The sequence below is a fragment of the Ovis canadensis genome, chromosome 9 (assembly GCF_042477335.2).
Source record: "Ovis canadensis isolate MfBH-ARS-UI-01 breed Bighorn chromosome 9, ARS-UI_OviCan_v2, whole genome shotgun sequence".
Classification (NCBI taxonomy): Eukaryota; Metazoa; Chordata; class Mammalia; order Artiodactyla; family Bovidae; genus Ovis; species Ovis canadensis.
In genome coordinates, this window is record NC_091253.1 from 56,610,828 (window position 1) to 56,633,627 (window position 22,800).

The 22,800-nt window shown below is 41.0% G+C and overlaps 1 protein-coding gene across 2 annotated transcripts in view; it reads right to left on the bottom strand.

Moving 5' to 3' along the window:
• The window catches only part of SLCO5A1 (solute carrier organic anion transporter family member 5A1), a 151,777-nt gene that overhangs the window by 77,816 nt on the left and 51,161 nt on the right, over positions 1–22,800 (bottom strand). For both annotated transcript variants that reach the window (XM_069601035.1, XM_069601036.1), the window contains exons 3-4: positions 7,028–7,160; positions 561–778 (exon numbers count right to left, since the gene is read on the bottom strand). In XM_069601035.1, the coding sequence (XP_069457136.1) occupies positions 561–778; positions 7,028–7,160 (351 nt within the window). The remainder of the gene's footprint in view (positions 1–560; positions 779–7,027; positions 7,161–22,800) is intronic.

Consider the following 22,800-nt stretch of genomic DNA (forward strand, 5'->3'; position numbering starts at 1 on the left):
GCCCTGGGTGTCCCTCTCCATGGTCACTTAGAAGCTTTGACTGAGTCACTGCTGAACGAGATCCCTTCCTAAGGGTGAGTTTTGTATTTCTGTAAGGATCAGGACACACTACCAAACCCACGCTTCCTGGAGACAAACTATCCATTGTATGAGGCAACGATTATTTTAAAAATCCAACATCTCTCATTCCAATAGGAAGTATTCACCTTTAGAATTTAATCAGTGCTTCTCAAACTATCCGTGAGGAAGGGCCATTTTTAGATTATGTCCAGTCTACTGTTACTGATACTTTTACAAGATATAACAAAGATGAATCATTAAAAAATCAATTTTGTAAAACATACAAAATGTGAGCCCAGTTTGTTACTGTTGTTAGCGTCAACAGACAAAATTATTCCATCGAAATTTTTTTTTTTAGTTTTCAACATTGACTCTCAACTTCAGCCCTTATCCTGTCACAGACCAGGAACTGCCATTAGACAGCAGGGGCCGGGGACCACACTTTGAGTAGCACTGATACGAAGCGCCATGCACGTACTTATTCAAAAGGTATACTTTACCTCTGACATCCTTCCCAAATCCTATAGAAGAGACTTTTTTGTCCACTTGTTCACAACTGTCTGGTTTCTCCTTCATAACGTCATCATCACCAGAAGCATCCGTGGAATATTTTTTCTTTCTCTTTTTCTTGTGTCGAGGCGGAAGCTTTTTTGGAAAAGTAAACATTGGGAATATCACAAGAAACATTGCAATGGCACAAAGGAGGAATCCACTCCACCTAAAAAATTGGGAGATGTGAATAGCATTTATGGCTTTTATATTATGAGTGAGAACAAGTTAGCAAAGTAGAAATGTGGGACGACAAATTTCTCCAGAGAACACTTTTTACCTTCATCAGGGGTACGGCATTAAGAAGGTAGACAGCCTAAGAAAATACAAGAATCCTCCCTTTCTGGGGTATAAATGAGAGCTCTACTCAGTAATCATACTAGTATCATAATGAATATTAGAATCACCCGCCTGACTAGAATTTCATTCAAGTATTTTTGAGCACACGTGTCAGTTCTAATGAACATTGTTAGTCCTGCTACAATGTGCATTTTATAATAAGTCAATAGCCCATAAAGGCTTCCCAGGTGGCACAGTGATAAAGAATCCTCCTGCCAATGCAGGAGACACAGGTTCAATCCTTAGCTCATGAAGATTCCCCTGGAGGAGAAAATGGCACCCCACTCCAGTACCCTTGCCTGGAAAATCCCATGGACAGAGGAGCCTGATGGGCTACAGTCCATAAAGCTGAAAAGAATTGGACATGACTGAGCATGCACAGGGTGTGTGTGTGTGTGTGTGTGTGTGTGTGTGTGTGTGAGAATTGAGTCAATACCCCATAAATTTAATAGAAAAATAATATAGAGTCTATATCATGCTTTATGGACCAATATAGACACTTTTTTAAAGAAAAAAATAACAAATACGTGGTGTGAAATGTTTTTCAAATTGCTAATGGCATTCAAATATTTTTCTGCAAGTAGTTAAAAATGTATTAACCCTTCTTAGCTGGGCTTCCCAAAACTTAATCAAGAATGAGTAGGGATAAAGGCATTTACACCTGGGGCCTTCCCCAGAGGTCCAGTGGTTAAGACTGTGTGCTCCTAGCTCAATCCCTGCTCAGGGATAAGATCCCACATGCCACTCGACTCATCATGTGGCCAGGGGGAAAAAAAAGAGACAGAGATATACACTCTATCTTGCATTCAAGAACTTACAACCTATTTGTAAAGAGCTAAAGATATAAGAAACAATTCCTAACAATCCCCCACAATGCAAGAATGTACATAATTGTTAGATCACGTGGTATAGAAGGGCTTCCCTGGTGGCTCAGACAGGAAAGAATCCGTCTGCAATGCAGGAAACCCAGATTTGATCCCTGTGCTGGGAAGATCTTGAATGCTATAATAATTCAGAAAGGAAATCAATGTGTCAGAAAGCTTCCTAGGAGAAGTGGAACTTGAGCTTCCATAGAATCAAGATTCTGTCTTTAAACTCATCTGAAGTTGCCATGCTGCCAAGACTAGGAAGCAAACAAAGAATAGACTTCAAATTCTAGTCCAGTTTAGAGCATGTGTTAAGGCCTGGGGCTTCTTGCCTGCATAATTCCCCAAGGGCAATTTTTCAGTCTCCTTTCAATCTTAAAAAATAGAGGTCCCTGGTCTTGCCTAATAGGGTCACAAATTGTCCAACTAGGATTCCTCAACTTCAAACTCTGTCCTCAAAACTTCCAAGTTCATAAACAGTCAGATTCTGGCCTCTGTATCAACATGTTCATCAGTTGTTATCAGAATGCAACCAGCATTCTAAGCCTTCAGGTGGAATACAACCCAGTCAACATATAAATCAACTGCAAAGCAAAAACTCATTTGTAAAAAGTAAATGTTTCAGGACTTCTCTGGTGGTGCAGCGGTTAAGACTCTGCTCTTCCACAACAGCGGTCATGAGTTCAATCCCTGGTCAGGGAACTAAGATGCCACATGCTACTAGGTACAGCCAAAAAAAATTAATTAAAATTTTTTCTAATTAATTAGAAAAGCAAGTGTTTCTATTAAAATGCTGTTATCAGCTGCTAAAGGTCATAGTGTAGCTGGGAGAATCATTGCTAGAACCAGTCATTAAAAATCCAGTGTGCTATTTTCAAAGATACTTAATGTTGTATCCAATTAAGACATTAAAACAGTCAGAAAAGGATTTCATTTTGAGAAGACATCTCAAAGCAGGCTTCCAGCAATCTCAGTGAGTCAAATATAATCATGAACCCAGGGTCTAACACAGGTTAGGTACTCAAAACATTTCCTAAATAAATAAACTGAATGAGGATCGTTTTTTTAAAAAAAGAGAGTCATCTATCTGCAGGGAACATAGCTATGAAAATGCCTTTTTTGTACTGGCTGCATACAAGGTCTTTCCTAACCCAGCCCTGCCTTTAACTTCCTTGAATTTCTTTCTGCAAACTCTGCATTCAAGTCCCCTGAACTCCTTAGCTCCCAGGACCTCTCACACTCTCTCCAGAAGAGGCCAGGCAGCGGAGTGTAAGGGGCCGTTCTTAAGCTATAGCTTCAGGAAGACCCAGGTTTTTATCCAGTCTTCACCACTTACTAGCCCTAAGATTCTGGAGAAATTAGTTTGCTTCTCTGAACAGGCTTTCTCATCTGAATGGGAGGAAATAATAACTTTGGGGGGAATCATCAAAATTAAGAGGACAAAGTATGCTGTTGCTCAGTCGCGTCCTACTCTCTACAACCCCATGGACTGTAACCTGCCAGGCTCCTCTATCCATGGAATTCTCCAGGTAAGAATACTGAAGCGGATAGCCATTTCCTTCTCCAGGGGATCTTCCCAACCCAGGGATCAAACCTGCATCTCTTGCATCTCCTACATTGGTAGGCGGATCCTTGACCACTGAGTCCCACAGCCTGCCCCACCCAAACAATAATTTCGTGGTAGCTAGTATTGTTTTTTTTATTTACATCTATACTGAGGGCCCCACCTCCAGCCAAAGCCACTGACTTAAAATTATATGCAAACATTAAAGATACTCAGAGGACTCTGAAGGGAGAATAAATAACAGAAGAAGGGGAAGAATTGCAGTAAATGAACAAAAATAATAAAAAAGGTTTAGGGACATTTCTAAGCAGAGCAAACTGGTCTCCAGTAACATCGAAATGAACATATGATAGTTGGTGCCAAAGAGGACTCTGAGAAAAGCTGGGTAAGGTAAGTGTGCATTGTATGTTAGGAACAGATGCATCAGAAAGAGCAAAAATTGAAAAGCCAGGACCCCTTTCATGAGCCATTACCCAGAGACTCTTCATGAAGGGAGGACAGTTAAGCACACTGACTAAAACCTCCACCCTGGACTCAGTTTCTTATCCATCTCTCACTGACTCTCAGACTTGAGGCAAGATGTTCAAACTGCCAACCATCAATTTCCTCACCTGCAAAATGGGCATACTCTTAGTGATGACATGTGGTTGTTATAATGCTTCAGTGAAAATGTTGGTAAAGGTTTTAATGTAATGTTTGACACATAATGAGCACCCAACTAATATTAGCATTATCCACTTACTCCTTCCTTCTCTCTTCCAGCATATGTTTACCGAAAAACCTATCATTATTATTGTACTGCTGTTTAGTCGCTAAGTCGTGTCCGACTCTTTCACCACCCCATGAGCTGTAGCCCTCCAGGCCCATCTGTCCATGGGTTTTCCCAGGCAAGAATACTGGAGTAGGTTGCCATGTCCTTCTTCACGGGGTCTTCCCAACCCAGGGATCGAACCTGTGTCTCTTGTGTCTCCTGCACTGGCAGACAGGTACTTTACCAGAGTCACCTGGGAAGCCATCATCGGGCATCATAAAAACTAATGCTGTATCAAATAACTCTGTCTCTGTTCAAGGTTAGAAGTCTGTTACAAACAGGGCTACTCAACAGACAAAATCCATTTTTTAAAGAAAACCCTAGTATACATTTCTATATGGACAACTTTTAACATTTGTAGAACTAATGTAGAGCCATTAAAATGAATAAAACCACTTGAGCACAGATTAAAGTCAAAAGACTGGATAACAGCTAACACACATTATGTAGGGAGAACTACTTAGAGCTCCACATACACAGACTCATTTATTCCTCACAACAACTGCATGAAGTAAGTACTGCAACTATTTCCATTTCGTGGACTAAAAAAAAAACTTGGGACTCAGAGGAGTTAAGTAACTTCCCTAAGGTCACACAGTTATTAGGTGGCAGACCGGGATTTAAACCCCAGGGTCTACACTTAGTTGCTTCACTTTGCTACCAACTGGGTTGATGCACATTGGAAAGCTTAGCAAAAACAGCATAAAGCACTTATAATCCTAAAGCACCTGCTTCCTTGCCTTCTCTCTGCCCCTGATCTGGCCCTCCGTGTCTTTCTCTCTCCCTCCAGCTGTCCCCTTTTGCCATGCTCTTCTCATGACATCTATACAGAACACATTATACATGGGATGGTCACAGATACATTTTAATAACCTAATTTTCTGAGAATTTTTAAAAAATTCTTACTTTGAATTATTTCAGAACTGCAAAGAAAATAGTAATTGAGATCAAAAATTTTACTGTTGACCAAGAACATAAAATTCCTGTGTTACTCCCCTCCTGCTGACAAGGGAACTCCCTTTCATACGATTTCAAAATTCTACCAGGACAGACTCATCAATTATAGATTTCAACACTTCCACCTTCAAAGACTATTTACTTATGAAAATAACAAGTGTTTTATAATTTAATTAATATTTATTAATGGCTTAGAAACTAGTGTTAAACATTATTCCCACATAGCTCAACTTATGAAGTTATCATAAGAATTTCATTATAAAATGAAACACAGAGAGAACACAAGTAGTCTAAGAAACTCTTTAGGAAGTAATTACTCAACACAAGTTTCTAATAATGAAATTCTCTATTCTAAAATGAAGATATCTTATCAATGTATACCTAGTACCAATCCATGTTAAATAAATTTGGGATGCCAATACTTTGAATGCTTGCAATTGTGAAGAAATATCATGTTCAAGTTCAGAACTGGGAAGAATTCAAATGTAGCCCTTGGATAGATATGAATAAGTAACCTATCATCCAAAGTTGGAGTTCTCTTTCTAAACTCTAAACTTAGGGACTTCTCTGGTGGTCCAGTGGTTAGGACTCTGTGCGTCCACACAGGAGGCATGAGTTCAATCTTTACTTGTCAAGTGGCCAAAAAGAAAAAAGAAAAAAAAATAATAATCTTGAACTGGATAATAATGAAAACACATCAACTTTTAAAAAATATATAAAAATAAAATCCAAAGCTTACATATTTAGCAAGACAATTAAAGGCTATCAAGTGACCAAAAGGGAGGGGGTATATGTACATGTGTGGCTGATTCACTGTGCGGTACAGTAGAAACTAACACAACATTACAAAGCGACTCTATGCCAATAAAATTAATTTAAACAAAAAAAGCGTGCAAGTGAGAGAGTGATTCATCTTCAGCACATCCAGGGAAATGAACTACTCCTTGGCGAAAAGACTCACTAAGAGTGGAACAATGGAAACAGAGTTAGAGTTCTGGGCAGTGGATGAGGACAAAGCAAAACACAAATATGATAAGTGGGGAGAAAATACTTTTTAAAAGGCACAGAAAAGACAATGAAAGTTCTAATTCAAGTACACAGGGAAGTCCCAACACAGCCACATTCCCCTTTTCCATCCCTCTGCTATGAAGAAAACAGCCATCTCTATCCTAAAGAATCTGGATTAAGCTGTTGACCCCAGCTCCTCTGTGTTGATTTCCTATTGTTGTGATAACAAATCCCCACACTGAGTGGCTTAAGACAACACAAATGCATCATCTGAGGGCTTTGGAGTCAGGATAGAACCTCGTCTCTTATGTCTCCTGCATTGGCAGGTGGGTTATTTACGACTAGTACCACCTGGGAAGCTGTAACCCCTGGAGGGCAGAAGTGTCAATAAAAGATGGGCATGGCTGCATTCCTTCTGGAGGTTCTACAGAGGAACCTACTTCCTTGCTCTTCGGAACTTCTGCAATCTACCTGCATTCCTTGGCCTGTGGGCCCCTGCTCCACTGTCAAAGCATATCACTCCAACTTCTGCTTCAATCATCACAACTCCTCTCACTCTGACCCTCCTGCCTCTCTCCTTCCCTTATAAAGACCCTTGTGATTATACTGGACCCATCCCAGATAATCTCCCCATCTGAAGTTCCTAAACTTCCATCAGCAAAAGTCCCCTTTACCATGTAAAGGTAAATTCATAAATCTGGGAATTAGGACAAAGATATCTTTGGAGATTATTATCCTGCTTACCACCACCTCCTAGGTGACAACTATTTTTCATCTTCCCATTGGGGAAATTCTTATTTAAACTACAAGGGGACTATGACTCTAATTTTCATAATACCAAATGAAATGAAAGACGCAGTAAACAATTCTTACCAGTTTCCAATGAAACGAGGATCATCCTGGTTAAGGTGAACAGGATTTCTGGGATCAACATAAAAACCAATAAGAAGTCCACCTAGTAAATATCCCACTGCAGGACCGAGTGCTCCCATGACATACATGATGGCTGGGAAGACAGAAAAGCAAATGTGAGATATGACCTCATGCTATTTCCCTCAGAAGTTGCCTAATTTCAGTCATCCCATGCTTACCTCACAGTTAAATCCAGTTAACAAATTTCCAAAAACAGAGAACGTTCGAGAGTCAGTGTTGAAATTTGGGCTCTAAACTATGTCCTTTATTTAACTGTTGCCTGTCGTCCTCTTAGTACATCAAAACTTCTTTGGTTGCTTCTGAAGGTACAGACCTGGGCTAGTTATTGAGGTAGTCTACTGGATAACCAAGACAGGCTATCAGAGTAGTCTCAAGAAAAGAAGGGAAAAAGGAATGTCACTCATCCCAGCTAGAATATTCTAATGGCCTGAGGGAACCGAAGACCAATTTTGCCATGAAGTTGGATTCGGTTGAACTGGTAAAGCTGCTTAATCAAGCACCCTCAACCCACTAATGTTTTCAAGTCACCACTTTAGAATCAAAGAACACCTCACAATGCATTTGGTTCATTGTTAATTGAGGAATCTTACCTAAAGGTTAATAAATCTCCTTAAATGGCATGAGTGAGAAGGTCAGAAAGCACTAACCCACAGTTGAATTAGAAAAAAATTTAAAGCACACCTAAAGGGGGAGAGCAGAGAAGGCAATGGCAACCCACTCCAGTACTCTTGCCTGGAAAATCCCACGGACGGAGGAGCCTGGTAGGCTGCAGTCCATGGGGTTGCTAAAAGTCAGACAAGACTGAGCGACTTCACTTTCACTTTTCACTTTCACGCATTGGAGAAGGAAATGGCAACCCACTCCAGTGTTCTTGCCTGGAGAATCCCAGGGACGGGGGAGCCTGGTAGGCTGCCGTCTCTGGGGTCACACAGAGTCGGACACGACTGAAGCGACTTAGCAGCAGCAGCAGCAAAGGGGGAGAAAGGTTACTGTCAGTAGATCAGAAACATCGTTCCATCCAAAAACATGTGGTCACCAAAATGGGCTAATAGCGAAATAATAATAACGAAAACAAATACATTGTCAAGTCTTTATATTGTTCCCACTGCTGTTATTGAAATTTTTAAAAAATAATATATCGCTGCAGACTTTCCTGGCAGTCCAGTGGTTAAGATTCTCAAAGCAGGTGGTATGAGTTTGATCCCTGGTTGGAGAACTAAGATTTCACACGCCTCTCCCTGCAGCCAATACATCAACACATAAATTTTCAAAAATAAATAAATAATATATTGCCAGTTTTCAAATTTTGAGATAGAATATGAAATTCCTTGAAAGTCACAGAAAAATCTAGCCACACTCCAAACATGTGTTTACCCTGTTGAAACTCAGTTATTTGGGGACAAATCAATAAACACCTTTAAGATACTCCTGTGCATAAGGCATGATCACAAACTCCGGTGACACATGCCTCTCCTTTCTGTTGCTATCATGCTTCTTCACCAAAGAATAAATAAGTGCTCTGTCATATCCTTTGCTGCTGCTGCTAGGTCGCTTCAGTCATGTCCGACTCTGTGCGACCCCAGAGACAGCAGCCCACCAGGCTCCCCCACCCCTGAGATCCTCCAGGCAAGAACACTGGAGTGGGTTGCCATTTCCTTCTCCAATGTGTGAAAGTGAAAAGTGAAAGTGAAGTCACTCAGTCGTGTCCGACTCCTAGCAACCCCATGGACTGCAGCCTTCCAGGCTCCTCTGTCCATGGGATTTTCCAGGCAAGAGTACTGGAGTGGGGTGCCATTGCCTTCTCCGTGTCATATCCTTTAAATAGTGCCCATTTACCAGAAAGCAAATTTGAACTAATCAAAATCCTGACTTTATCAGCTGCACCTAAATAAGCATTGAATAATCTTATACTTCCTGTCACTCATAACTACAGATGGTAATTTAACACCTGCTCACACTTTTCTCACCATTTCAAAAGAGAAAAGCACAGTGTTTATGTATTTTACGGCATCATCTGCTTGTAACAATAAGACATTAGGCTCAGACTTCTCCATCTGTGTTTGGAAATGGAGAAGGGAGGCACAGAGGAAAGTAATTGGCATTCTTTTGGAAGTATGCTTTTCATTAAATAAAATTAGAATTTTGATAAATATCTTGTTAACCTCTCTGTTTATAGCCTAAAACAGAACTCAAGAATAGCAAGTACTTTTTCCAATTCAGGTATCCCCATAAGCATATGAAGATAAGATTTATGTTTACACCTCTAGGCAGATCAGTGCCATTTACAACTCAAAACTGTAATGAGGCCAAAATGTGACATGAATCATCTCCCCAAAATAGTTCTTCTGCCGTGAAAGAGACTGTCTTACAAACACAGACGGGGAAAAGGGTATTTCCGCCACACTGTTGATGCCTGGGGCACTTGGGTGCAGCATCTTGAAGTGCCAAGAAGCCATGTGCAGACTCTATGCTGGCAGGACCATTTGATCAGCAGTGAATGGAAAACCAATTAAATAATGTTCACCAAAAAACCCTAATTCTTTGCGAAATGTAGATCAAGATTTTTTTAATTCACCTATAGAATCAGAAAATTTCACTTTTATTATATAGCAAACAATGTTAAGTCCAATGGAATCACTCTCATTAACAGAAATACACATCAATACTATGTATAAACAGATAACTAATGAGAACCTCCTGTACAGCACAGGGAACTCTACTCAGTGCTTTCCTCCTCCAGTGGATCTTTCCAACCCAGAGTCTGAGCCCACATCTCTTGTGTTTCCTGCATTGGCAGGTGGATTCTTTACCACTAGCACCTTTTCACTTTCATGCATTGGAGAAGGAAATGGCAACCCACTCCAGTATTCTTGCCTGGAGAATCCCAGGGACAGAGGAGCCTGGTGGGCTGCCGTCTATGGGGTCGAACAGAGTTGAACATGACTAAAGTGACTTAGCAGCAGCAACAGCACCACCTGGGAAGCCCTACCCCCAGTGTACTTTTCAGTAAAATACTGTGTACATGGACCATTAGTCTCTGTCTCACCGCTGGAATCTATATTAGTAAATCCTGCTGGTTCTACCATCAAATCAGTTCTAATATGCAGCTCCCTACCTCCGCCCTGGTCCAAGCCACCATCATCACTTACCTGGAAAATTGCTTCAGATACCAGACAACTAGGGACAGACAGCACCCACACCCCAGAGCCCTCTGAAATTATTCAGACTAGTCAATCCTACACCTGCTTACCTTGCCTAACTCATTCTTCTATGGGGAAACCACAATCAAGGCTCTAGCTCACAATCCCTCCCTCTCTCTCCCTGTAAATGACCCAGGTGCTTCCTCATGAGGTTCCTATGGCATCACGTGCACACCTTCTCTCTTTAAATGTTTGTTCATTTGGCTGCACTGGGTCTTCGGAGAAGGCAATGGCACCCCACTCCAGTACTCTTGCCTGGAAAATCCCATGGATGGAGGAGCCTGGTAGGCTGCAGTCCATGGGGTCGCTAAGAGTTGGACACGACTGAGTGACTTCACTTTCACTTTTCACTTTCATGCATTGGAGAAGGAAATGGCAACCCACTCCAGTATTCTTGCCTGGAGAATCCCAGGGACAGGGGAGCCTGGTGGGCTGCCATCTATGGGGTCGCACAGAGTCGGACACAACTGAAGTGACTTAGCAGCAGCAGCAGCAGCAGCACTGGGTCTTAGCTGTGACATTCAGGATCTTTGATCTTCGCTGAGGCACAATGAATCTTTGGTTGCAGCACGCAAGCTCTTTGTTTCAGGACAGAATCTAGTTCCCCAACTAGGGATGGAACTCAGGACCTTTGCCTTGGGGGAGCAGAGTCTTAGCCACTGGACCACTAGGGAAGTCCCATGTGCACCTCTTCTTGGTAACTGTGAGTAGAAAACTATCTTCTCAATGGTAAGTAAGTAAGTAAGTGAAGTCGCTCAGTCATGTCCGACTCTTGTCTCCTAATCTATTGGCCTCACTAAACCTCAAATTTTCCATTAAAACACTATATTTTAGAACAATATCATGGCTAAAGAATGACTATGTCCCTTGTTCCCTATCCCTTGCCTCTGGCTTCTCCTTGGTCTGGATCAACTTCCTCCCTTTCTTACCAAGACATAGAGTTTCCCCATCGCTTGTTCATTCATTGGTCACGGACTTAGATACTGAACCACCTGAAGTCATGATACTGTTCCTCTCTTCTCTTACTATCTCCTCACTGCTCATCTACCAGTTCTGTCCTCACCTGACCCCTAACCTGTCTCCTATAGTTTGGATATTATTTCTCTCCTGACTCTGTCTTCATCTCATATTACTCGGTTGTGCGTTGATGTCTTCCAGCAACGCCCCCTCAGACTTGATCTGTCCCCAGAATCTCTGCTTCCCTGATGCCGGCTGCATGGACACTCCCTAGTCCTTTTTTCCAGAACATGATATTTATCGTTTGACTTCTCTGGTGGGTCAGACTGTAAAGAATCCACCTGCAATGCAGGAGACCCAGGTTTGATCCCTAGAGGAAGGAATGGTTACCTACTCCAGTATTCTGGCCTGGATAATTCCATGAGCAGAGGAGCCTGGCAGGCTACAGTCCATGGGGTCGCAGAGAATGGGACATAACTGAGTGACAAACGCTCAGCTATAGCTCTCTGGCCCTCAAGTGCTTACAGTCCCTGTCTCTCAAAGCGTGGCTCCTTCCCTCTGACCTCTGGAAGCCCCAGAAATGTCTGTCCTTGGATGTCACATCAACTATTACCTAGTGCTGCCACTGGAACAGGTGTGTATTACTGCTACGCCTCACTTCTTAATCTTTCCAACTAGGCTGGAGGTTCCTCGAGGGAGTCAGCAAGAACTACGCATTTCTAAAGCTTCTCCAAGACCTAAAACACAAAATAATTCACACAGGAAGCACTGAAGTCAGTCCAGTGCTGGGAACACGATGCTGGAGTTAAACTGCTTCAGGTTAGACCTCTACTCCCCCTGCTTCTGTGCAAGAACAAAAGTTATTTATTTATCCTCCACTTTCCTTGGGGCAGTGGCAGAGGTGGGGGGGACAGGTGTGAAATAAGATTATGTGCATAAAGCGCACAGCATATAATGAAAGTGAAAGTCGTTCAGTCATGTATGATTCTTTGCAACCCCGTGGACTAGTCCATGGAATTACCTAGCCCAGAATTAACTAGTCCATTCTTTACCAGCTGAGCCACAAGGGAAGTCCAGGGCATACAATAAACACTAAAGAAATATTACATTGTATTTTTGTGTGCTCAAAGATGACCTATTCATTCTCTAATAAATATTAATTTTGTATATATCAAACATACATTATTTAACAGAAGGCATACTTAACCTTATAGTACCTTAAAAAAAATGACCTTTTCTGGAATAACTATCCACTGCTGGACAGATGGGAGTGGGAAGAGGGAATATCTAGACCTTTCTTTCCTCAGCAGCAAAGAACAGCAGAAGAAGGGCAGCAAAGAACAACTTCTGAAGCTGAGCACACGTCTGTGCTGTGTTGCGCTTAGTTGCTCAGTCATGTCCGACTCTTTGCGACCCCATGGGCTATAGCCCGCCAGGTTTCTCTGTCCAGGGGGATTCTCCAGGTAAGAATACTTGAGTGGATTGCCATGCTCTCCTCCAGGGGATCTTCCTGACCCAGGGATCAAACCCAGGTCTCCCACATTGCAGGCGGATTCTTTACTATCTGAGCCACGAGGGAAGCCCAAGAATACTGGAGGGGGTGGCCTATCCCTTCTCCAGGGAATCTTCCCAACCCAGAAATCAAACCAGAGTCTCTTGCATTGCAGGAGGATTCTTTACCAGCTGAGCTACCAGGGAAGCACCAAGCACACATCTCTATCTGCTGTTCTTCTTCTTCAATAACTCTTAGGGTTTTTCTAATGATTCAGAATATAGCATGGATTCACTGCAGAGAAAGCCCTCAAGAGCACAAAAAATAATTGTTTTTTAAAAATCTTCCACGATCGCTACCATCCACAGAATGGTATCAATTGTGTTATATTATTCATAGCTGTATAAATTTTTTTAAGTCGCTGCAGTTATATAGGACCTATTGTTCCGTAATGTTTTTCACATAATATCTCGGATATTTCCTATGTCAATAAATATTTCTCAAGAATGTTTGTTACAGCTAAATGGTGTGTCACCATGTGGCCATGACATACTTCACTTAGTAATCCCTTCCCAGGACTTCTCTGGTGGTCCAGTGGCTAGGAGTCCACACTCCAAACGCAGGGCGCCCAGGTTCAGTCCTGGGTCAGGGAACTGGATTCCCTCAGGCCACAACTAAGAGTTTGCATACTGCAAATAACAATTTTGCATTACAATAAATGAAGATCCTACATGCTACAGAAAAATAAATACATACTTTTAAATTCTAAAAACAGCAGATGCCAGTGTTTCCCTATCACAAGAGTCTGACTGCGGTTATAGCTCTAAGATCATATGAACAATTTGGAACTTTGTTACTGTGTGTGTTGCACAAAACCAGACAGTCATAGCCTGAGGATTATAACCCCAACCCCAAACCAAACTGAGCCATGTACTTTTGGGGACTTACGAAGTCGCACCTGATGGGAAAGAGCACCCCCTCTTCAGTGGAAGGAATAGCTTTCACCTTGACCTTGGACATCACAGCAGGTTTGGCTGGGACAACTCTTGAGGAATTCCATGGACAGAGGAGCCCGGCAGGCTACAGTCCATGGGATTGCAAGAGTCTGACATGACTTAGTAACTAAACCACCACCACCACCACTCTTGGGGAAAGCTGACCAGCAATAACTTAAGGACTGTCACCTCGTCTGCTCCTGGCCATCTTTCCTTCACTTATCTGTTCACCAGCTTTGTTATCTTCAGATCCTCCATTTTGATCTCCTTAAATTACTTTTACCCTATTCTGTAATAACTTATGCTTTTTATGTAAAAGTCCATTAGCTTCTATTTTTAATCCCATTTATCTTCAATTTTTTAATGTTTCTCCTGCAGACTTAACCTTTATTATAATCTAGTATCTCTTTCACACCATTAACTCTTTTACTTTTTGATCTTTATTTTTTTAATGCATTTTATCTTTAAAATATTTTTCATCAGGGTTTTAATTTTTAATTAACTTTAAAGTTTTTTTAATTATGTATTACTTTTTATTTCTCATACCTTAAGAAAATTTTCTTACTACTGTAGTTTATTTATAGGAGGCAATGGCTCCCCTCCTAGAACAGGTCCTATATCCACATTCTTTAGGCAGTTAGGGGAAGGTCAAATGTTCTTCCTGAGTCTTTTGGGCCTTGATTATTTTCAGCTCAAAACAATCCACAGGCCAAAGAGATGTTTGGAGTGGTAAGTTTTGCTCCCCTATACCCTAAATCCCAAGAAAATACTCCAGAAATCCTCACCATGAGACTCACTGGACCTGGAAAACCAAGGGGCCCAGTCAAAACTCTATAAGATGCTGGAAATTGATGCTGATAAGGGTTTAGGTTACATGCAACACCTAGGCTCAGTCTCAGGACCTGGGGTTGCACCCAGAATGTGCCCACACAGAGCATTTTGCACACTTGCCGAAGATCCTCCAATGACCACCAAACTCATTTGGGACATAATGACAGGAAGTGGCCCTCTTGAATATGTTTGGTGGCACAGTTACTACTAAAACATGAAGTATTTCCTGCCATAACAATATAAACAAGGATGTCACAGTCATCAGCGATTCCACCCCTCCAATGTGAGTGGAACACCTGAGAAGAGCCAGCTCACTGGAAAAGACCCTGATGCTGGGAAGTACTGAGAGCAGGAGAAGAGGGTGACAGAGGATGAGTGGTTGATGGTATCATCAACTCAAAGGACATTAGTCTGAGTAAACTCTGAGAGATAGTCCTGGCGTGTCACAGTTCATGGGGTCGCAAAGAGTAGGACACGACTTGGCAACTGAACAACACAGGGCACTCAGGAAGGAGAATACCTGTGGTCCTACAGCCATCAGGCTGCAGCCACTCCAAACAGTGAGCCCCAAGGGAGCTCAGGATGTGAGAAACAAAGGATACCAACCTCGTAGCTGAGATGCATATGAAAGGAATGATTTCAGAGAGTCCAGACTCTTGCATCTTTCCATACATAGAAAAGTGCTAAATTCCTTAACTTGGGATATTTGGTTTTCTTTAATTCACAAAGATACTTGTGATGTTCAGACTACCTGCCCTTTGTTGCCAATTTCTATATAACCTGTTTCCTTCCCCTTCCACCCCTGTCCTCTGGCCTCCCCGAAGCAGTTCTCTCCAGGTCTCTTGAGATACTGTCTCCCAGGCTTGGAGACCTAAAAATTCCCACAGAATAAAATATAACTCTCAACTTTTAGGTTTGGAATATTTTTTAAAGTCAACACTACAAGAGGACATGAAAATCAAGCCACACTATACTGCCATACGGCAGCAGTGACACCAACTGACATTCAACTTGCAGTTTCTTGAAAATTAGCCAAGGTACTTTGTAGCACCAGAGCATCAGGTCAAAGGAAAATATCCCCTCACTCATGCTTCCACTCACAAGTACAGACAGATAAGAAACTTTTGATCTCGGTTATTTTGAGCAGTTTTTTTTTTTTTTTAAAGTGATTCAGTTATTTTGACACAGGCCTGAGAGCAAAAGAACAGCTGCCACAGCTGTTAGGGGAAAGTCTATCACTGTGCTAAGACATCCAGAGAACATCTTAGGTCACAGATGAGAAGATGAGGGAAAGAGCTTTATGGAGATCCTGAGTATTTTTTCCTCATAATCATAGTAGCTAGCTGAAATTCACTATCTTCCTTTAGAAATATTTTTCAAAGTACTAGGTTGGCCAAAAGGTTCATCTGGGTTTTTCCATACCATCAGAAAGTAACACCATTTACAGCAGAATCAAAAACTACTTAGAAATAAATTCAATAAAATATGTGCAATATCTGTACACTGAAAATTTTAAAACATTGCTAAAATTAAAGACCTAAAAGGAACTGATGAGTAACCTTTAAGGCCTTCCCAGGACAGACACCCCTTCCCACCACCACCACACCCTCTGATGACCTTTCTCTTTAAAAAGAAAAAAAAAAGCTATAGTCTCCCAGGCCTCCAAAGTCTGGCTCAAGAATTAAATGGATGTGAACTTGTAATGACAAAAATAGCAGTTGGGCCAGGAAAACTGTTGTTTTACAGATGCTAATACTCCCACCAAATGGAAGAAGTTAACTACTTGATGACTGTGAGCACTCAGCCCCCAGACCTACTGGGGCCTGAGGATTGATGCCGTTAATCCACGTGATACCACCCTGTTACCTGACCATTAACTACACAATTGTGCTCAAGTCAATCGCATATCCTGCCATATCCCTCCCTCACCTTTCCTTTAAAAATGCTTCCCTGGGGCTTTCCTGGTGGTCCAGTGGTTAAGAATCCACCCTGCAACGCAAAAGGCACCAGTTCAATCCCTGGTCTGGGAAGATCCCACATGCCATGGAGCAACTACTGAGCCACGTGCTACAACTACTGAAGCCCAAGCACACTAGAGCCTGTGCTCCACAACAGAAGTAGCCACCACAATGAGAAGCCCGCACACCACAACGAGAGAGTAGCCGCAGCTTGCCGTAACTAGAGAAAGCCCGTGCGCAGCAACAAAGACCCATTTCATTTGTAAAATCCATCTTTCCAGAACTGGCAGTTTCTCAAAGATTCAATTTCTAAGAGCATAAACCCCAAGGAATATTTCAGTTGAACTATGAAAACAGAATAACTATCTTCCAGAAAATACACTAGGCACTTTCCATATTCCATCTACTCAACGCTAACAACTTTGTGGGGGGGGCGGGGAATGTTATTCATTCCCAATTTACAGATGAGGCAGCTGAGTCCTCAAGCAGTTAAGATCAGCAATTAATAAGAGCTAGAGTCAAAATTAGAACTTGGCTCCATCTGAAACCAAAGCCTATCTTCTCTCTGTTTATGGACATGTCTCCAAAATATAAAAAAGCAACAAGAGTTTAATTATAAGAAGTATATAGGAGAATTCCCCAGTGGCCCACTGGTTAGGACTCTGCACTTTCACTACCAAGGGTGTGGGTTCAATCCATGGTCGGGGAGCTAAGATCCTACAAGCTGCACTGTTCAGCCAAAAAAAAAAAGGGGGGGAGAATATAATTTTCCACTATTGAACAAATTAATCCCACTAGAGCTGAAAATCTCAAAATATTTTTGGAACTATTAGTAGCAGGAGTTTTAGAAGCCGTGTAGAGGAAAAAGAAACTCACTATTTAGATTTCCATCTCTAGTTTCATTCCTAATCGGCTGCCATAAGGATGGCAGAGAAACCTACATTATCTGAAAAACACCTTCCAAATATGTGGTATGACATTTACTTGGGTAATTACAGTACAGACTCAGAAGAGCCCACCAGCTGTTAAGAGCAGATTAAATTTACCTCCCAGGGATGGGTAAGTCACTGCCAAAAAACACCTTCCAGGTAAACAGCCATAGGTATGACACAACGCCTGTTCGCTGTCCAGGCACTCGAAGAAACATGATTCTCCCAGGAAGGATCCAAGTCCAGAGAAACGCTTAGACATAAGTGAAATCACCTCGTGTACAAAGGTCCCCACCCTCATAGGCATCATCAGGGCCATCCATTGAATTTTATAGACATTCATCTGAAATAGACTTTTTACGACACCTTTAATGTTACCACCCACCCACATCAATCCACAAGTATTGGTTCTATCACAGTAAGACTGCTTACACTAGGGCTTGCTATAAAGCTTATTCTTATATTTAGAGAAAGGTTCATAGTCAAAGTCTACAGCCACTGACAAGAGAACTATTACCAAAAGATAACACTGGGCATTTATTATATGTAAGATAGTGCGCTAAACCCTTTGTAGGTATCTTCTCATTTCATCTTCACAGCAACCTTATAAATTAAATGCTATTATTATCTTAATTTTATGTATTTACTTTGGAACCACCTCATTAATGAAGGGATAGAATAAATTCATCCCAATTAAAAGATAATCCTTGACTCTTTGTTATCTAACAATAAAGAAGATAATTTATCAATAAATACTTTTACTAAGTTACTATGCCTAAGCTTTTTGTGTTTCTTCCTCATACAACACTATAACTTACAGCAATAAATTTTCATTGGGATGTTGGTTTACAATGTACTTTTATGAGAAAGAAATATGGGAAATGACCAATCTAACATCAGGCATTTTGTGTTAAAATAAAAAGCAATGTTCAGTGCTGTTATAAGAAGACAATTATGATTCAATATTCAAGTGGTTTGTAAGACCATCAAGTTCAGAATCAGTTGTCTGTGTAGGTCTGTATCACAGGCTGACTCTGTGATCTTAGAAAAGATACTTAATCTTTAGACAAGTTTCTTCATCTATAAATAGGGAATCATGACTTCTCTAATTCCAAGAGTTCCTGAGGGGATAAATGAGACAATGACACAAAACTCTAAACACTTACTAAGTGTTCAGTCAATGTCAGCTGTAAAATTATCACTATTAGTACTTATATAATTATATCCAACTTCATAGTTAAAATTACAATTCTGAGCAATTCAAGATTTTAAAGTATCTTCAGAGCTACCAAAGGATGATGATGTTATATTCAGTATCACTTTAGTGTTAAGTGCATTTTATTATTTCCAAAGTCTTCAAGTATGGAATGATCATATCTGGTTATCAGATCATCAGCATAGTCAATTACCCCAAAACACCTTATTCCTTAATCATTAATCAATTGGTAGTTACTTGTTGAAGTTATATTGTATGAAATATCTGGTGTTAAATACAAATGATAAAAAGAACCATGCCCCTTCTTGAAAAAAAAAAAAACTGTGGAGAACTCTTCTTGCCAGGAGCAAAATGCATGAGAAAAGATAACTGGCAGCATAAGACATAAGCACAATGAAGTGGTCCCAATAAAAACCAAAAGAAGACATAAGGGGAGAAAAAATGGAAAAAAAAATAACACTTGTTAAGTGCCTCAAATATGCCAGCAAATTTGGAAAACTCAGCAGTGGCCACAGGACTGGAAAAGGTGAGTTTTCATTCCAATCTCAAAGAAAGGCAATGCAAAAGAATGCTCAAACTACCGCACAATTGCACTCATCTCACATGTTTGTAACGTAATGCTCAAAATTCTCCAAGCCAGGCTTCAGCAATACGTGAACCATGAACTTCCTGACGTTCAAGCTGGTTTTAGAAAAGGCAGAGGAACCAGAGATCAAATTGCCAACATCCGCTGGATCATAGAAAAAGCAAGAGAGTTCCAGAAAAACATCTATTTCTGCTTTATTGACTATGCCAAAGCCTTTGACTGTGTGGATCGCAATAAACTGTGGAAAATTCTGAAAGAGATGGGAATATCAGACCACCTAACCTGCCTCTTGAGAAATCTGTATGCAGGTCAGGAAGCAACAGTTAGAACTGGACATGGAACAACAGACTGATTCCAAATAGGAAAAGGAGTACGTCAAGCCTGTATATTGTCACCCTGCTTATTTAACTTATATGCAGAGTACTTCATGAGAAACGCTGGACTGGAAGAAACACAAGCTGGAATCAAGATTGCTGGGAGAAATATCAATAACCTCAGATGTGCAGATGACACCACCCTTATGGCAGAAAGTGAAGAGGAGCTAAAAAGCCTCTTGATTGAAGTGAAAGAGGAGAGTGAAAAAGTTGGCTTAAAGCTCAACATTCAGAAAACGAAGATCATGGCATCCGGTCCCATCACTTCATGGCAAATAGATGGGGAAACAGTGGAAACAGTGTCACACTTTATTTTGGGGGGCTCCAAAATCACTGCAGATGGTGACTGCAGCCATGAAATTAAAAGACGCTTACTCCTTGGAAGAAAAGTTATGACCAACCTAGATAGTATATTCAAAAGCAGAGACATTACTTTGCCGACTAAGGTCCGTCTAGTCAAGGCTATGGTTTTTCCAGTGGTCATGTATGGATGTGAGAGTTGGACTGTGAAGAAGGCTGAGCACCAAAGAATTGATGCTTTTGAACTGTGGTGTTGGAGAACACTCTTGAGAGTCCCTTGGACTGCCAGGAGATCCAACCAGTCCATTCTGAAGGAGATCAACCCTGGGATTTCTTTGGAAGGAATGATGCTAAAGCTGAAACTCCAGTACTTTGGCCACCTCATACGAAGGGTTGACTCATTGGAAAAGACTCTGATGCTGGGAGGGATTGGGGGCAGGAGAAGAAGGGGACGACAGAGGATGAGATGGCTGGGTAGCATCACTGACTCGATGGACGTGAGTCTGAGTGAACTCCGGGAGTTGGTGATGGACAGGGAGGCCTGGCGTGCTGCAATTCATGGGGTCGCAAAGAATCAGAGACGACTGAGCGACTGAACTGAACTGAACTGAACTGAAGTGCCTCCCCCTTGATTTTTAAACACAATAATCATCCCAACAAATATCTGAAAAATAAGTTTAATTAGTTTCTGCTTTACAGGAGGAGTCTTACCTTTGAAATGTTAAGGGATATACCCAAGTCACAAAACTAGCAAGCAGCAGATTTCAGCCAGTCTGTTTGACCCCAAGGACCACATACACTGCACCAAATGGCCTCCCACATGATTTAAATGAAACCACCACTGAAATCACTCTTTACACTCAACAAATACCAAGATCAAAGCATTAAAAAAAAAATTAAACCATCCTCAGTGTTCTCCTGGCAGAAAGATATTGATTGTATACAATAGCCAAATAAGAAAAAAGAAATATCAACACAAAGTCCTAGGCTTTAACAAGAAAATCCTGAATTATCATAGGAGCTATTATAATTTTCAGAGCAAAGCTATCTTTGAGATGTTTTCATGAATTTACTACGTTAAATTTTCCAATTTATTCATACACTTTATCAAGCTCTCAAGGACACTTCTGGAGAAGGAAATGGCAGCGCACACCAGTATTCTTGCCTTGAGAATCCCGTGGACAGAGGAACCTGGTGGGCTACAGTCCATGGGGTCGCAGACTTAGACACAACTGAGGCGACTTAGCAAGCATGCAAGAACATTTCTAGAGTAAAATCATCACTTATAGAGCATGAATTTTTAGACCTGACTGGAGATCATACAGCTATTATGTAATATTTAATAGTTCAAAATGAGAAGTTAATATACTTCTAAAAATACCAAAGAAACTAGCAGATAAAAATGTCAACGGTGATCATCAAAAATGCTTTGAGTTCTGTCTAATTCTTTCATACTCTTCTTAAGAGTTCTGCATTTTGTATCAGGGATGGACTGAATAAATAACATCGTTTTATATGTGGCAACCCTGTTTTATATTTCAGCCCATTCTCAATGATACAGATTTATCACTATCTTATAAACACCATGACCCATCCATTTCTCAGTTTTCAAATGCTTTCAGGATGTTTCACCAATATGTAAATATGCTGAGGGGGTGGGGGGGAAACCCAGATACTTCCTAGAGCATTTTAATAAATCATAATTCTGAGCTGTGGGTAGTGATCTTCAGTGCTTAAATGACAGCATTTAATTAATATTATACATCAAGTTTTCATAAATTTCATGCATCTTTGCAGCTCAGTTAATGAAGTTTTGGTAATGTTATTAATTGGTAAGAAACCTTAAAACAATTAATTACTGATTCTCCTCAACAGAGTAGAATCTTTTCATAATTTAGACAATATACTCACGTGCGCACACACATACACAAACCAGAAATGGAAAAGAAATGGAGAGCTTAAGACATATATCTGGCAATGTGAAAATCCTCGAAAAATGATCTTGAGGACTTTTTGGCTGTCCAGTAGTTCAGACTCTCCACTTTCAATACAGGGGGCATGGGTTCGATCCCTGGTCAGGGAACTAGATCCCACATGCCGCAGAACGAGGCAAAACAATTTTTTTTATCTTATTCATTAAAACAATTATCTTGCTTAGAAATATCTAGATAATTGAGGGAAATGGTGTTTCTGTCAAATATTTGGGGGAAATATCTGAATTAAAGAATACTTTAATTATTTAAATAGCTTAAAAGAAATTATGTAAAAGACTTGACAACCTCAACTAACCAGCTATTCAGTCCAAGAAAACAGTAAATAGTTAAGGATCCATTCCTTTGACTATTCGTGATTTCAAAAGTAAAAGTGAAGATTCCTTTAAAATTTTGTTGTTCATTCTTAATCGGCTATGTGTTATGTCGCTTTAGCTGTGTCTGACTCTTTGCAATCCTAGGGACTGTAGCCCATCAGGCTCCTTTGTCCATGGGATTTTCCAGGCAAGAATACTGGAGTGGATCTCCTCCAGGGGATCTTCCCAACCCAGGGATTAAACCCTTGCCTCTTACGTCTCCTGCACTGGCAGGCAGGTTCTTTACTACTAGCGCCACCATCAGCTATAGACCAAGACAAAACAAAAAGTTTAAAATTCGGAAAAAATAAAATGTTGTTGTTGTTTAGTCACTAGGTCGTGTCTGACTCTTCTGCAATTCCACGGACTATAGCCCACCAAGCTCCTCTGTCCACGGGATTTCCCAGGCAAGAATACTGGCGTGGGTTGCCATTTCCTCTTTCAGGGTATCTTCCCTACCTAAGGATCCAACCCCTGTCTCCTGAGTCTTCTGCATTGGCAAGCAAATTCTTTACTACTGCGCCACCC